The sequence below is a fragment of the Aristolochia californica genome, unplaced genomic scaffold (genome assembly GCF_029961685.1).
Source record: "Aristolochia californica isolate CCGP_79_NKW_82.1479 unplaced genomic scaffold, dmAriCali1.0.hap1 SCAF_11, whole genome shotgun sequence".
NCBI lineage: Eukaryota > Viridiplantae > Streptophyta > Magnoliopsida > Piperales > Aristolochiaceae > Aristolochia > Aristolochia californica.
In genome coordinates this window covers 29,394,133-29,411,457 of record NW_027181782.1, presented here as the reverse complement: position 1 = coordinate 29,411,457, position 17,325 = coordinate 29,394,133, and the positions used below count along the sequence as shown (strand labels likewise).

The following is a 17,325-nucleotide window of genomic DNA, read 5'->3' as shown; positions in this document are numbered from 1 at the left end:
TGACCCATGTTTTCTTCAGCCATAATAGGCAATTCAATGTACTAAAAAAATCTCCAAAAATAATAATCACAAAGCCGAGTAGACTTCTTCAGCCAACTCGGTTAATGGAAAGGCTTAGCATAGAAGCTAAGTAATCATATTTATGAAATCTAATGAATAAAAAAACCACTCATAATAGGCTCAAGAAAAAATTTCTTTATCAAGGAAGATTTTTCCCACAAAATTATAACCTTTTATGAAAAAACTCTCAACATAAACTGATTTCGATCAAAAACGTTCAAACCGACAAAACTGGCTTGGTAAACTTCTTGTAATACGAGATGTATAAATTTCAATAATCTCATAAGATGAAGACAGCCATAAAATCATCACTAAACCATCTTCTAAATTCAAAAACCCTAGAGCATGAAGTAGTAATATCAAGAGTTAAAAAAACTTATCTAACAAGCTTCAATCTTACTTCACAAAGAGTCTTCTATAAGTAGCTTAGATCATAAATTCTTAGAGCATTCTTTTGACATGGGGATCCTAAATTTAATACTCTGATACCATGTTGAATTTAAGACTACAAGACTGAAATCTCAAGAAGGTGAGAGAGGGATAAAAAGAGAATGAGAGAGAGAGTTCTCGGGTAGAGAGGAGAGAAGATAAAACAAGGGGAAAAAAGAGTTTAGGCTAGATAGAGATACTTCACGAGTTGAGAAATGGAAAACTAATTGACTTAATTATAATTCGAGTACATAAATCTCTATTTATAGTAGAGGAAAGTGGTAGAGTTCAAATACAATTAAACTACCTTTGTCCCAATTACAAACAAACTCTAACACTTAAAGATAAGTTCTAGCATAATTAAATAACTCAGCATAACTAGAAGACTAACATAACTAGAACTGAAACTCTTCTATGAAGCACGTGATCATGTGATAAAGATTCCAACTCGTGGTTATCATGGTGGGTCCCACTTGATCTTCAAATCTTCCAACTCATGTCAGCTAGTGTGATGACCCATCATGCCATCTCACGTTATCATGGTGGGTCCCACCAACTCGTGTAACCATGGTGGATCCCACTTTGTGACAGTGATCAACTTCATGCGAAAGGTTGACCTATTGATGGCACCAATAAAGTACACTAGTTTCTCCTCTGTCTCGACATTGATTTCTCAACTTTTTCTACCACACAAATGGCGCTCATGGCTCTCCCTTGTTTTGTCGATCTAGTTCCCAAAGCTGACAATTTTGAGCTCTTTCAGAAGTCCCGTGTGACTTCTGCTCCTCCAGCTGCAACATTCACCACTGAAAATCGTGGTTCCAAGCGGTCCAACCAACAAAGCTCCTTCCGAAATTCCCATGGCTGAACCAGTGGCTATGGTCGTAACTATGCAAATCAAGGCCGAACCCTCTCTAGTCAAGGGTGTCGCCCTCCACGCTGCCAACTATGCCGTCTTGATGGTCATTATGTTGATTGTTGTAACCAATGTTATGCACGAAGTGAGTCCATCTTGTCGAGGATTTTACTAGATTGTGCAGTCTCAATTGACCTGTGACCTCTGATCGGTTCTTGGACACTGGGGTTTTGGCCCATATGTCCAATGACCCATCTATTTTGGATCTATCCATTTAATACATGGGTAAGGACTAAGTAATTGTGGGGAATGGTGCTGCCATACCTATTACACACATTGGTATCCTCTCTCCTACCCCAAATATTCATTTATTAGATGTCTTGGTTGTTCCTCATCTCACCAAAAATATTTTTTCAATTAGTAAATTAACGTTTGATTTTCCTTTATTTATTATATTTACTAAAAATATTTTCACTATTCGGAATCATCAAACAGGAAGGCTAGTGGCAACTGGTAAGAGTGATGGAGGCTTGTATGTGCTGAAGTGTGGCAACTTTGCCTTTATTTATATCCTTAAGAATAAATCTTTACATGCCTCCTATGATTTATGGCATGCTCGCCTTAGACATGTGAATCATTCTATTATTTTTTATTTAAATAAACAAGGACATCTTTATCTTACATCTTTATTGCCTTCTCTATCGTTATGTAGTACATGTCAACTTGAAAAAATGACGATTCGCCTTATTCACGTAATGGACATAGGTCGTTTCATGTGTTAGATATTATTCATTGTGACATATGGGGTATTACCCCAATAAAATCAAATTTTGGATTTGCCTATTACGTTCTCTTCATTGATGATTTTTCATGGTTCACTTGGCTTTATCCTTTGAAATTCAAATCTGACTTTTATATTGTTTTCACTCAATTTCAAAAATTTGTGGGAAATCAATATTTCTGCTTGTATAAAAAAATTTCAAAGTGATGACGGGGCCAAATTTACTAGCACTTACTTCAAAGCTCATCTTCGTACCTCTGGCATTCACCTTCAACTTTCTTGTCCATATACTCGTGCCCAAAATGGTCACATTGAACGTAAACACCCCCATGTGACTAAGACCAATTTGGCCCTTCTTTTCCACTCTCACCTCTCTCCTCGCTTATGGCTTGACGCCTTCAACACTATAGCTTACATCATCAACTGTTTGCCCACGCCATTTCTTGGAGGTAAATCACCGTTTGAGCTTTTATATGGTTCTCTTCTGAATTATGAAAATTTTCATCCCTTTGGTTGTCATGTTTATCCTTGTTTTCATGATTATATGTCAAATAAATTTTCTCCTCACATTATTCCCTGCATTTTTTTTTGTTACAGTCCCTCTTATAAAGGGTTTCGTTGCCTTGATCCCATCACCTCTCAACTCTAAATTACCCGACATGATCAATTTGATGATCAATTTGATGAAAATCATTTCCCTTTCATCGATACCTCTTAGGCTCAGCCTTTTCCTCTCTAAATTTTTCCAACTTTCTGTAACTTAGTCTACTTCATACCGACCCCCCTCCCTCTTCCCTTACACACCTTTCTCCACACATTACTCAATCCGGATCTACCCTGTGTGCTATTTGTACTGACCCAGTAGATGAGTCTTTGCACACCACCGATTCTTTTGCAAGTCCCTCTTCACCACACCGGGCTTCTAGTCCACTTCCTACTAAGACATAGACCACTACTCATGTTCTTGATCATGTATTTCCATTGGGTCCTCACCCTATGCTTACATGAGTTAAAGTTGGTATTTTTTAAATTCGCCATCCGGCAAACCTAGGTATCGTAGGCTCCTTTGGATTTCTTTCTACTCTCCTTGTCTCCATCGAGCCTAAAGGATTCAAATTTGCTACTAAGAACCCTACTTTGCTTGTCGCCATGGATGAAAAGTTCAAGCCCAGCAAAATAATTGCACCTGGATTTTGGTCCCTCAATGTGCAAGCACCAACACTGTGGGCTTCAAATGGGTGTTCCAGACCAAATATCTAACTAATGGATCCATAGATCATCTCAAAGCTAACCTTGTTGCCAAGGGTTATACACAAGTACCTGATCTTGACTACACACTTTTAGTCTTATTATCAAGGTTACCACTGTCTGTGTAGTGCTTTCTATTATTGTGACCAATAAATTGCCTCTTCGACAACTTGACATCAAGAACTCAATCCTAAATGATACTCTCATTGAAAATGTTTATATGGAACAATGTTTTGGGTACATTGATCCTTGTTTACTGAATCATGTCTATCAGTTGAAGAAAGCTCTCTATGGTCTCATGCAAGCTCCTCGTGTCTGGTTCCAACACTTCAACTCTTTTCTAATTCAATTTGGTTTCTCTTGTAGTTGTGTTTACACTTCTCTATTTGTCTTTCATTAATAATTTGACATTATCTATCTGCTTCTTTATGTGGATGGCATTATTATTACTAGCACAAACTCATCTCTTCTTAATAACTTTACTCATAAGCTCAATTCTGAGTTTGCCACTAAGGATTTGGGTCCACTCAGTTACTTTGTTGGCCTTGAGGTTTATCCAACTGCCGATGGACTTTTTATCAGTCAGCTGAAATATGCACGAGATATTCTTACTCGAGCTCAGTTACTTTATAACAAACCTATTCACACTCCCATGTTTGTTTCTCAACACCTATCTATTGATGGTCCTCTGCTTTCAGATTCCACTCTTTACAGGTCTCTCGTTGGCACACTCCAATATTTGACCATCACTCGCACCGACATTGCTCATGCGGTCAACTCTGTTAGCCAATTGTTGTATACTCCAACTAAAGATTATTTTATTGTTGTTAAGATATTCTTTGCTATGTCAAGGACACCCTTCACTTTAGTTTAACATTTCTCCTATCTGCTACTACTGGTGCTCTACTTACTTAAACTAATGTTAACTGTGTAAGTTGTCCTAACACTCGTCGTTGCGACTCTGGCTACTCTATTTATCTTGGCTACAATTTGATTTCTTGCAATGCTAAAAAATAACCTACTATATCCCATTCCACTTTTGAATCTGAGTATCATGCTATTGCATACACTGCAGTCGAACTTCTTTGGCTTCCGCATCTCTTTTGTGATCTTCATATTCCTATTCCACAACGGCTTCATCTCTTATGTGACTACAAAAGTGTACTTTTTTTTAACTCCGACCCAGTTTCTCACAAGTGGAGCAAACATGTTAAATTAGATTATCATTTCCTTCGTGAACTTGTTGTTGCTGACAAATTTCACACATACTATGTGCCCTCTCACGTCTAGGTGGCCGACATCTTCACAAAAAGTGTTCTTCGCCATCTTGTTGAATCTTTTTCATTTTAAGCCTCACGTTCGTTCCAATCCGACGCCAACTTGTTGGGGGGTGTTGAGGATACTTTGCCTCAATCTAAGGCATAACTGAATCGTTGAGGATACTATGCCTTAATCCAAGGCATAACTGTTGTGGTTACTATGCCTTAATCTAAGGCATAACTGAACCTTAATTCTAGGGAATTATTTGTATATACTTTACATTTATTCTTTAATTGATATGTATTAATTCAATATAAATGAAGAATACTCACCACTTTAGACGTGTGGTGATTTCATCAATCGTCTCAACTGAAACCATTCTCCAATTCGTCCTTCTCAACCTCTTCTACGCTGAGCCAACTGCAGATCTTTGACTGCGTCTGTTATCGGCAGCATGACATCACTTGCTTTCCCGCATGCGTCTAATAATCTTAGAGACCCATCCAATATCTCGTCGACGCATTTCTTCCTGTCACAGTAGAAAAGCGCTTACTGGGTTTGTAGCAATTGCAGCAAATCGTCAACAGATTGGTATAGCTCACTTAAACAAGATAAACCATGGCACAAGGAAGATGTCGAAATAGAAGGCAAAGACTCCCATTGTCTCCATTGGTTGAGGTTTTCTTCCACCTTCTCGCTGATTGGATGCGACCTTGAGGATATGCTGGGGAAGAGAATTGAAGCAGCCATCCTGACCTGAAGGCTGAAAAAGTCTCCCAAAAGTTATACGATGGAAAGAGGAAGACGGAGTTGATTGAAGTCTCTTTCCTCTTTGATGCTCTTATATTGCGTCTCTGCTCAACTCTGCATGTGCAAGGACACAAAAGGAGTAAACAAGACCATGTGGCAGAAATATATATATATATATATATATATATATATATATATATATATATATATATATATATATATTTGTAATCTCTGTTGCTGCTTCTTCAAAGCAAAATAATGAGAGTTTCTTCTCTGTAAACCACCAAAAAATGGAGTAATAATCCAAAAAACGTGGCACCTTGCTATTTCTTCTCTGTTTGAGTTGAATATACCATGAAAGTCTCGCTGAGCTTCAAGGAAGGAGACAGTGAGAATCGGCACAACCTGTGCGGATTCCAAATCAGCGTTTGTATGTTTAACCTTATCCTTCATAAGGACAATTTTTGGTTTACATGGATTCATTGTCGTCCAGATCGGTTGATTCTCACTGTCCCCTTCCATAATAGCTTTGATCTTTTTAACGCATTAAACTATAATAATGAATTTTAGGAAAAGCAATAATTTAAGATGTGCAAGAGAGACAAGAGGCGGTCCACTCTTGCATATCACGCATGAAATTACATCAGGATACAAATAATCACAAAGTCATTTGGGCAGAGGAATATTGAGATTTTTTATGTCCCCCATCATAGTCTCAATAACTTGTTCAGGTATGAGTATAAGAGATTTAATTTGGAACAGAACTCCTTACTCTCCTTCTGTGTACAACTAATTATCGACCCTCATCTGTTCATGAGAAAGACGACAAGCTCATTTCAGTCTCTTGTTCCACAAAGTCGTGGAATAGGTTGATAGAGATAAAGATAAAAATAAAGATAATGATAGAGATAAAGATAAAGATAAAGATAACGATAGAAATAAAGATAAAATGTGATTTAAATAGAGATAGATTCAAATTGTAGAGTTGCAATCAACTACTGTCTCAAGTTGTAATTCCATAAATAGTGTATACCTAATCAATGATAATCACGGCAATATTATTCTATAATCTTATATTTTGCATGGTATCAAAGCTCTCGATCGAGAACCAATCTATCGTCGTTGGAAATCCTTATCGGAAGCAGTCATCGTTGCTACAGCCAACTGCTGCCGCCATACCTGGTACTTTTCTCTTCCCCTTCTCCTTCTTTCCGTTGTCGTTGTACAATCTTTCCGGCAATATTCTCCAAAGAAAAAAAAACTGCCTTTGACCACTCTCCTCTCTCTGTTTTCAAACTTCCCCAAGTTGTCGCCAACGACCAACCTCGCCTCCGCTACACATAGATCCCCCCTCCTTGGGCATTGCCTTCTCTATCGTCGTTGGTCTCGGTTTTGTCGCCCCGCTGCCACCGCCTACTATCCGTTGCGTCGACTCCCACAGCCTCACCCTCACCTGGTCGTACCCCAGCCAAAGCAGTTGCTCTGAACCTCTCTAGACACTGGCGCCATCCACTCTACCGACAGCCAGCCTCGCCAGCACCGCACAGAACCCTCACACTTCCTTCGCTCGTCTATCATCACCAATTTCCCTTCGAAATCGATCCACCCTACTGCCATCGCTTACCGCTGCCTCCGCCGTTCGCCCTACCAGTGCCGCCCCAAAACCTCTCTCGGTTGAACCACAATGAACTCGCACGTGCAAAAAATAATTATTTTTTTATTAAAAAAACCATCACTATAGAACCTCTTCATCCCATCTGGACGATGGGATTCCGTCCGACACAACCACTACTCTTCCATCGAACGATGAGATTTCATCTGCCCCAACCGCTGCCCTTTTGAACGATGCGAGTCTATCCGCCCCAGCTGTTGCTCTTCCATCGGGCGATGCGATTCCATCTGATTCAGTCATTGCTCTTCCACCAGACAATGTGATTTCATTCGCCCCAACCTCCTCTAGTGCCGCTGATCTTCCTTTGGACAATGTGATTCCGTCCGTCCTAGCTGCCTCCAATGTCACTAATCTTCCCAACTACTACTCTCAACCGCTACCAGTGTCGTTGCTCTTTCCAAACCACTTCTGAGAATATGTTTCCTTTTTTTGGAGATCAAGATTGGACTATCCCGAGCTCCATATTGCAGGGGCATGATAGAGATAAAGATAAAAGGTGACTAAATTAGAGACAGACACAAATAGTAGAGTTGTAATCAACTATTGTCGTTGTTGTAATTCTATAAATAGTGTATACCTGATCAATGATAACCCCGACAATATTATTCTACATCCCTATGTTCCACATAGATTTACTTAGCTCGTCCTCATCCTTTGCGAACTCATGAGAATTTGGTTATGTTTTCCATTAATCTAGGAACTATTAGTCTTTCATTAAAAGAGAAAGAGTATGATCACTTTCTTCTATTGTTATACTGAAATTCTTCTACAAGATTGGAAGGATAGAGAGAGAGGATTACAACATATGGGACAAAGAAGAGGTGAAAGGTTTTGCTTAAGCTTGGAACGAAGTACCCAAAACAAAGTTTGGGAAGAGGCTTGGTGAATATGTCTGCCACTTGTTCTTGAGGAATGTGGTGCACATGAAGATCTCCTAGAGAAACCCTTCTAAAATAAAAGACAATCAATTTGGTATGTGCTTGCTTCGCGAGTGAAGATTGGATTTTCTACAAGAGAAGTAGAGTTGTGATTATCACAATAATGTTGGTTTTTATTAAGTAACACAAAAATGATTCAAGAGATATTGGATGTTTGGCAATTCAGCAGAAGTAGCTGCTGAAAAAGTATTTTGTCTCTGAGCTGATCAAAAAAAGGTTTCACAAAATCTTTACTTCACACAATTCACTGGTACAACTTAAAATTGGGAATTATTGTAAATCAAGACACTACTCAATAGCTTTTATACAACTTTTGTACAAGTTTTTGTATCCTAAGCCTTCAAAAATGTAGGTTCTCAATTGCAAAGAGGTTGGCTACTGGCTGAGAATGTTGAGAAGCGATACTCTCGTTTGAATCAAATGCCTATGCACAAGATTCAGACCATCCTCAAGGTCTTGCATGCCGCCTACGAATGCCTTCAGTCGCTCTTGGGCATTCCATGCCTGCTCGTCGTCTTTCTTTGATTTCTGGCCGTAGAACTCGGAAAGAAAGGCATCAAGCCTCTTCATTTCGTTCATTTTGTCTGCTTCCTCTTCGCATGCAACTCTCCCCGAGCCAATCCATTTCAGAGCGGCAGTTGTCTTAACGGATCCGGTCGGCTTTGAGGCAGAAAAGTAGGACAAGAGCGATTCCATGATGGTGATGGAAGTGGAGCTTGCTTCTCTTACCACAGTCATGACCGCAACTAGTTCCTGAGAGCCGTTGTAGAAGGAAGAGAACCTACACTTCTCTGTCTTCAAGGCTTTCAGGCACTTGATCGTCTTCTGTTTGATACTTTTCTTTAGAGACAAGTAGGTTTTGATACTTCTCTGCAAGTCTGCCTCGGTTCCTCTTCTACGAAAAGTCATTTGCACATCCTCAAGAGATCCCTTTACCTGCAACATGACATCTCTTGCAGTTTCACATGCGTCCAACAATCTAATAGAGCCCTCCAATACCTCATCCAGGCATTTGTTCGCCCCCCGGTGGACTAGTGCTTGTTGAGTTTGGGGCAATTGTAACAAATCATCAATAGATTGGTACAAGTCACAGAGACCAGAAAAACCAGCGCACAAGGAAGATGACGAAGTCGAAGGTGAGGACTGCCAATGACTCAATTGGTTGAGGCTCTCTGAAACCTTATCGCTGATTGGATGCAGCCTTGAGGGCATGCTGGTGGAACGAATTGAAGCAGCCATCTTCACCTGATGGATTGATGAATCCTCCTTCCCCTCTGCCCGTCTTATATAATAACTACTAAGCTATTCATGTGTGAGAAAATATGAGGAATCTGATTAACATGTCAATGGAGGTTAGGAAACTCTTTTTTATCTTTCTGCTGATTCTTCAAAGCAGATGAGAGAGAATATGCACGAGTGGCTTGCCTCCTTCTCTCTCCGGCAAATCACCAACATAATTTCCATCTTAGATCTGAGACTCGAACGGCCAACCATGCTTTAATTTTGGCTAATAAAACAGCTTTATCATAAGACTAAAACATGGCTGGAATTATTCTGGCATGAAAATGAGTCTTCAAGAAGGGAGACAACAGGAATCTCGACAACCATGTATCCGTTTTAAATCAGCCTTTCATTTTTGTTTAACAGTGGCGCGATTGTCCAAGAAGTGCACCCACCTGTCCAAGAAAACTTTCATCCGATTGTCTACGATCTAAATTTCAATGGAAAAAAACAGGCCTGGTTTCTTTAAATTAAAGATATACCAAAAGCAATCAGGTTCGGAGACCAAGCGACCTACCGCTGTCCATTTCTGAAACCACTTCACAGCATAATGAGATATTTTACTGTATTCACGAATAAAGTAGAGATAACAGCACGAATCTGGTGATTATGATTTGTCACCACAACAGAAAACCCAACAAAACCAAAATCGAAGATCTACAGGAAGAACTCCTGAGATGCTTTCCCTTCTCCACACATTGTCCCCCGTACAGGTGTTTCTTTGCTAATTAAGCAATCCGTACAAAATCTCTTTGATTGATAGGATATTGTTTATTTAAGTGATTAAAGTCTGGCAGGCATCATGAAACACAGGCAGAGTGAAATTTGTCTGCTTCATGATCATTCTAGTTTAACAATTTGTACATAAAAAATGATTCTCATTTTCCTCGTTCCTTCGGTATTTGTCCTTATATGTGTAATATTTTATGTTTTAAGAACCTAGAAAGTCAAATTTGTCTCCACCTAAGGTACTTGCTCTTAGTGGATATGGAGCATGATCTATTTGCATAAAATTGATGAAGCTGGGACTTGTACCAAAGGTTGGGTGAATGTGGTCTGCCTATTATACCACAACTTTTTTAACCACGATCCTACTTAGGGGCATTGATATAATTTATATAATAATGCTTCTAATAATAAGAAATCTAAGAATAAAAGAAAAATGTTTTGCTGTCGGCATGAGTTGTTCCAGGGTAGGAATTCTTTCGTAAAATCAACAGGAAGAAGTCATCCGGAAAATCAAAGCTGAAATCCAATCCCAAAAAAAGAGGAAATCAGAGAAATCAGAAGAAATCTGGTTGTAATTCTATGTGTAAATAGGAATGTTGTAAACGTATGATAATAAAAAAAATGAAACAGAAGCTTTCTCCGGTGAAAGCTTACATAAGGTACTATGGACTTGGTGGTTCTAGACGATTCTTCCTAATTCAATTGTGGTTGGGGTCATTCAAACCGTGTTGTAATCATGCAGTATAAGCAAATCGTCAAATAGAGTTCAAATTTTCTCAATCGGGTCATGGCTTTGAAGGATTTGAAGGACATGAGCATCCATATGCATAGAATAGAGTTCAGATTTGCTCAATAAGGTCATGCAATAAACCACACTCTATGGACAAAGCAAGGGTCTAAGTCAATTCAGAAGTTTTATAATGATATGGAACAATGAGGAAGGTTGTAAAAACACTGACTAGGTACTTTATTTAATAGATGGTGTAAATGCATATTACACTCCATTTGTTTAAACAATCACTAGTTAGCCCTACTTGTACATAGGGGTGGCATCGAACTGAGCCAGTTTGCAAGCGACTCAAGCTCGGCTCGGTTCGATTCGACTTATCTGGATCTTGAAAGGAGTTTGAGATCCAAAGAAAGCTCGTTTGAGTTAACGAGTCAAGTTCGATTGAACCATGGTCCAATTCGAAAACTCGCAATCTGGCTCGTTAACTTAACAACGGCTCGAGAGTTGGCACCAGGAACCGAGAGCGATTTCTTTCTCCCCTCGTTACCACCAAGTCACTCCTGTCTACTATGTGATCGCCACCGTCGCCGTCGACAACTGCTCGCCGGCCTCCTTCCTCCGTTTCCTTCCTCCCCTCGTCTACTTTCGCCTCTGCTTCCATCACCGCTAGACACCTCCCTGCATCCATCACCGCTAGACACCCTCCTGCATCGTCTTGGCGAAAAACTAGATCTAAGTTAGGGAGAAATAATTTTTCCCCTCTGCGCACGCGAAGAATGCGATTTCACACATGCGAGTTCAAAAGCATGTGAAAAAAAATTGTTTCTTGAACTCCCTCTCTCTTCCTCATTGCTCTTGAAGAGACTCAAATTGTTTGAAGTACTCTCTTAATGCTAACTCCACTCAAGTTTTTTAGAAGAATGGATTGGTGGTGCTGCTATATGAATCCATGTGTCGAACAAAAAATGAAAATGGTCATACGATTAAGTCATCCAAAATCATTTTTATTAAACTTTTTTCTGTCTCCATGTTCTGGTTTTCTAGTCCTTGAATCAGAACAATAAGATTGAGTACAAATGGACAAAACTAGTGCTGCTTTTCAAATGAATGTTTTTGTGTTTTATTATTGAATAAGTTTATGCATAATTATGCAATTTTTATGAATAATTTTATGCAGGGTTAATAAATAGAGGTTATGTCCAATATTAATAAATTATTGGGCTCGAACTCGGTTACAATTTTAGGCTCAAGCTCGAGTTCGAAATATTTAAATCAAGCTCGGCTCGAACATAGGTAGGTTCGGGCTCGGGTCGGCTCGATGCCACCGTACTTGTACCTATTTGATGGTCTTGCCTCAATTGCTTTGAATCAAATAGAAGCTACAACGTCTCTCTATCTATCAAGGCGACTCTAGTTCCTTGACATCTCAATTTTAGAACACACAAACTTGAAGTAAAAGTAATCATTGGAATAGGGGTAGAGGTAATAGAGGATGGAACAAAAGTACTAGTGGTAGAAATTTTTTCAGAATGAACACGGCCATGGTGGGACCAGAAGTGGTGAAAGGATGCAGTGTCCGATAGATAGGTATGGTCATATTGCTAAGACTTGTTTTGACAAATATAAAGAAGATGCGAATATGGTTGATACTTTTAATTTGGCTACATAGATGCATGAGACGAGTGGATCCAGACCTACAAATAAGACATGATTATTGGTAGTGGCCCTACCTATTGGTAACGTTCTTTGACCATTCCTTAAGTTAGTCCAAGTAGAGTTATTACCAGTGATGGCACACCCCTCCTTATCACTCATGCTAGCAATGTTATCTCACAAATATCCCATGGTCCAATATACTCCACCTAAAAACTGTTTTCCATGTCTCCATCTTCTACTATAATGTTTTGTTAGTTTCACAACTCACTTAAGATTCTTAGGTTTCTCTCACATTTACTCCATCCTATTTTTCTTGAATGGCTTTCCATCTTGAGCAAAGAACGGGTTGGGTCTGGGTCAAAGTTTTGAAAACTCAAAACCCTACCCTGAAAATAACCCATCCTCGCAACTCTAACCCCGACCCAATCGTTGTCCCAATAACTCCATCTTCACCTTGTCCCTATAAACTCAACCCTGCCCCATCTCTAACACTCAAGGTAAAACCTAAACTTCGTTAGGTCAGGCTCCCATGGAACCCGACCTGATGCCCACACCTACTTCCATTCAAGGAGATTCTAGATGCAAGGTGAAGACATGGCTTAACTCTCTATTATGTCAAAGGAATTAATGTTGTTCGTAGTCTTCAATCTAGTCCAGCCACTGAAGTAATTTCTACTTTTTTTCTTATGTTTGTTTTCTTTTTTGGATAAAAATATGAGTCCAACAATCAAGCATTACATATTGGAACATTGCTCCTATTCATTATGTTATCTTTGTTTAAACATAATTAGATATAATAAAATAATAAAATTTTATTTTATTTGTGAGTCTTGTGAATATGCAAAGCACAAGAAACAACCTTTTCTTTAGTAATTTGAATACTTCTCACCCATTGGTGATAGTTCATATGGATATTTGGTGGCCTTCTCCCAACATTATCTTTTTTTGGTTACCATTTTTATGATTATACACCCTTACATGAATTTACTTCCTCCATCATAATTAATCTAATTTTTTTGAAATCTTTTGTTGATTTTCAGGACTCCATGAATTTAGCTCATGGAGAAAAAGGGAAAGAAACCCATTGGGAGAAAATGGGAGGAAGAAGGGTTTTGGAATTGATTCTTCCTACCCCTCCCCCCTTTGAAGCTCTATTTATAGATTTATGAAACTACGATATTATAATAATACCCATGAACTTATGGTTTAGGGTTTTAACCTTGGAACTTTAACATGATTGCATCAATGCCATCTCTATGAGATTACCCTTTATTTACCATCACTACATGTGGGCTTATGGGCCTTCTCCTTGATTTATGGGCCTTGAGCCCGTCTTCTAATTCTCTTGGATCCATGGGTCTTCCTTGGTCTTATGGGCTTGGGCCCATCTTCTAATACACTTTGATATGTGGGCCTTCCTTGGTCGTGTGGGCTTGGGTTGTGTCTTCCAACACTCCCTCTCAAGCTGCGGGTGAGAGGATAACATGAACTCCCAGCTTGCTGCAAATGATGTATAGATTTTTTCTTGTATAATATGCCTTCATCTTCCGACACTCCCCCTCACGCTAGTGCTCTCGGTCATGAGGCCTAGATGGTTTAATATTAGTGAGAGTAAATCACTTCTAACCGCTAAGACATTTCTTTGAAGTGTCCTCCTCCACCACTGTGTCCCTCCACAGGACAATGACTATCAAGTGGTAGAGTAATATATGATATTAATGGGGAGTGGTAACGTAAATATAACAATAATTTCCTCCATCATGGACTTCCAACTACAAAAATTTGATATTTTTTACGGGGATGAAGTTCCCCCGTCATGTACTTCCAACCACAAAAATTTAATATTTTTGATTGGGATGAAGTGCCTCCGTCATGGACTCCCAACCACAAAAAATTGATATTTTTTACGGGGATGAAGTTCTCGTCATGTACTTCCAACCACAAAAATTTGATATTTTTTAAGGGGATGAAGTTCCTCCGTCATGGACTCCCAACCACAAATAAATTTGATATTTTTTACGAGGTTGACAATAAATATAATAATAAGTTCTTCCGTCATGGACTCCCAACCAAAAAAAAAAAAAATTGATACTTTTTACAGGGTTGACAATAAATATAATAATAAGTTCCTCCGTCATGGACTCCCAACCCAAAAAATATTTTGATATTTTTGACGGGGTTGACAATAAAAATAATAATAAGTTCCGCCATCATGGACTCCTAACCACAACCAACCACAAAAAAATTTGATAATTTTTATGGGGTTGACAATAAATAATGGTATGAGGCTACCTCTTCTTCAATAATAATGTCTCATCAAAAGAGACACAATAGCAGCAGCTTAAATGGGTTTGGCTTGGGCCCACTTAACACGACCCAAAATAATCTTCGTAATATCACCTACGAAATAATCCAATGCACATATCTATGCCAAATAATATGTTGACCAAGGAATAATTTATCAATTCTTCAAAAATAATAATCTAGCCAGAGAAAAAAAATTTACCTAGTCGCGCCGAAATCTTGGGCACGCATATAGAGGAAGAAAATAAGTGGCCCATGTCAAGTTGACTCAGACCCAAGTTGGTCTGGGTTGACTCGGGCAAGTCTGGGTCTCCGTAGAACAGAAGTGGGCTCGGATTTAAGAAGCTCTTCCAAACTTAGGAAGAATTAAATTTGGCAACAATGCTTTCTTCCCCCATCGAACAACGAAAAACCAGAGTACCATATCTTCAGGATGAAATTTTTTGAACCAGAGAGATCTTTGAAGGCGAGACGAAAACGGAAACTCTCCGAAATAAGAGACATCATCGGGAATCAAGCAGAACGTCGAAGGTAAGATTTTGACGACAACAACTTCCAAAAAATAACAATGCAGAATAACTTTCTGAAGATAGGTAGCAATGATCTTTCCGACAGCAGTAACGAGAAACTTTCCGGTAGTAGCAGTCGTTTTCCACCTCCAAAAGGAAAACAACGGCAAGACATCTCATTCGATGGAAACAGTCCAGAAACTGTAACAAAGCTGGCGGGATCATTCCGCCAACATCGGCTGCAATACTCGGATGTAGTGTCGTCTTCTCCGGCCACGGTGGGTCGCCTTCCCCGTCAGCCGAACAAAGTGGAACAACAACACGATTCTAAACAGAGACGGTTTTTCAAAAAATAATTCAGTCCAGTACTTGAATAATAGAGCGACGATCGATGAATTCCTCGCTGTAAGAAGTCATCGTCTTCGGCAAATAATGTTTCTGGTTATTTCCAACGAGCACGTCTAAAAAAATAATGGAGCTTCTGTAAGCACTGGAATGGCTTTTCTCAAGATTTTCAAAACACCACACAGAAGTCGCAGGTGGAGACTTTCGGTGATGGTGGGTCGACAATCGGGGAGACTTTTTCGGTGTGTAGAATGTCTCTGGCAGATAAACGAAGATAGATAACCTTAATTTGAGCAGAGTAATGGTAGAGTAATGTTGGGCAGCAATAGAACCAGTACGGCAATCGACAGCTTCAGAGACAATGAGACTCAAGGCAGGATGATTTAATCAAAATAAGAAAGCAAAACAATGCACGAGACTAAGAAATAAAAAAAGAGAAAAAATTTTCTAACCCTACACGAAGGAGAATGAAACCTAAAAAACCATATTCGAAATCTAGAAAATCAAAGCTTTGATACCATGTTGATTTTCAAGACTCCATGAATTTAACTCATGGAGAAAAAGTGAAAGAAACCCATTGGGAGAAAACATGAGGAAGAAGGATTATGAAATCGATTCTTCCTAACCCTCCCCCTGAAACTCTATTTATAGCTTTATGAAACTACAATATTACAATAATACCCTAAACTTAGGGTTTAGGATTTTAACCCTGGAACTTTAACATAATTACATCAATGCCATCTCTATGAGATGACCCTTTATTTACCATCCTACCATCATTGTATGTGGGCCTATGGGCCTTGTCCTTGATTTGTAGGCTTTGAGTTGTCTTCTATTTCTCTTAGATCCATGGGTCTTCCTTGGTCTTATGGGCTTGGGCCCATCTTCTAATACACTTTGATATGTGGGCCTTCCTTGGTCATATGGGCATGGGCCCTATCTTCCAACATCTTTCATTCATCTTCTGAATATAGTCATTTTCGTTCACTTGAGCATTTGTACATATTGATCCTAGCCTAAGGGACAAGCTTTCTCGTTCACTTGAGCATTTGTCCATATTGATCCTAGCCTAAGGGACAAGCTTTCTCCTAAAGCTAAAGATTTTGTTTTTGTTGGATATGATTTTGACATGAAAGGCTACCATTGTTTTGATGTTCACACTCATCTTCTTTATGTATCATCATGTCATGCCAGATTTGAACGATCAATCAATCCTCATTATTTCTCTTATGTCTACTTCTTCCCAGTTTTATGCCTCTATCTTATTTAGGGGTCTTTCTATCTTATTTAGGGGTCTTTCTATGACACATGAATCATCATCTAGTCCACCGTCTGTATTTGTCATTCCTATTGGTCTTTCTCCCTCGTCTACCTCCTCAAACCTTGTGATTCTTGATGTAGTGTCCACACTCCTACTTTTGCGCATTCTTCCCTAGTTCTTTGAAATCCATTCCAACCCTTCGTCCATCCCTTCCAATAGTAATCTACCACCCCACAAGGATACTCCTATTCAGTCCATTGTGAATCCTCTCTCTTCACGTCATATCCTAGTGAATACTACTTGCTATTCTCTTACTGAATAGGTTGTTGATAGGAATTGTCCCTTCTCACCAACACTCTCTACCAATCAAATTTGCCAATTCATACATGACCCTAAAGATCATCAATAGGATGCCTTAAAACATATACGGTATGTTTGTGGTACGCTTATTCTTTCTTTGAGATTGTGGGAAGGTGCCTCCTCTTCTATTACTCTCGAAGACATAAAGCCCCAATC

The 17,325-nt window shown here is 39.2% G+C and overlaps 1 protein-coding gene across 1 annotated transcript; it reads right to left on the bottom strand.

Annotated features, from left to right (window-relative positions):
- Positions 1–8,369: 8,369 nt before the first annotated feature.
- On the bottom strand, positions 8,370–9,233 carry LOC137943743 (uncharacterized). The gene has a single exon (XM_068789180.1). The coding sequence runs from the start codon at positions 9,231–9,233 to the stop codon at positions 8,370–8,372; it is 864 nt and encodes a 287-aa protein (XP_068645281.1).
- Between the last annotated feature and the right edge of the window lie 8,092 nt (positions 9,234–17,325).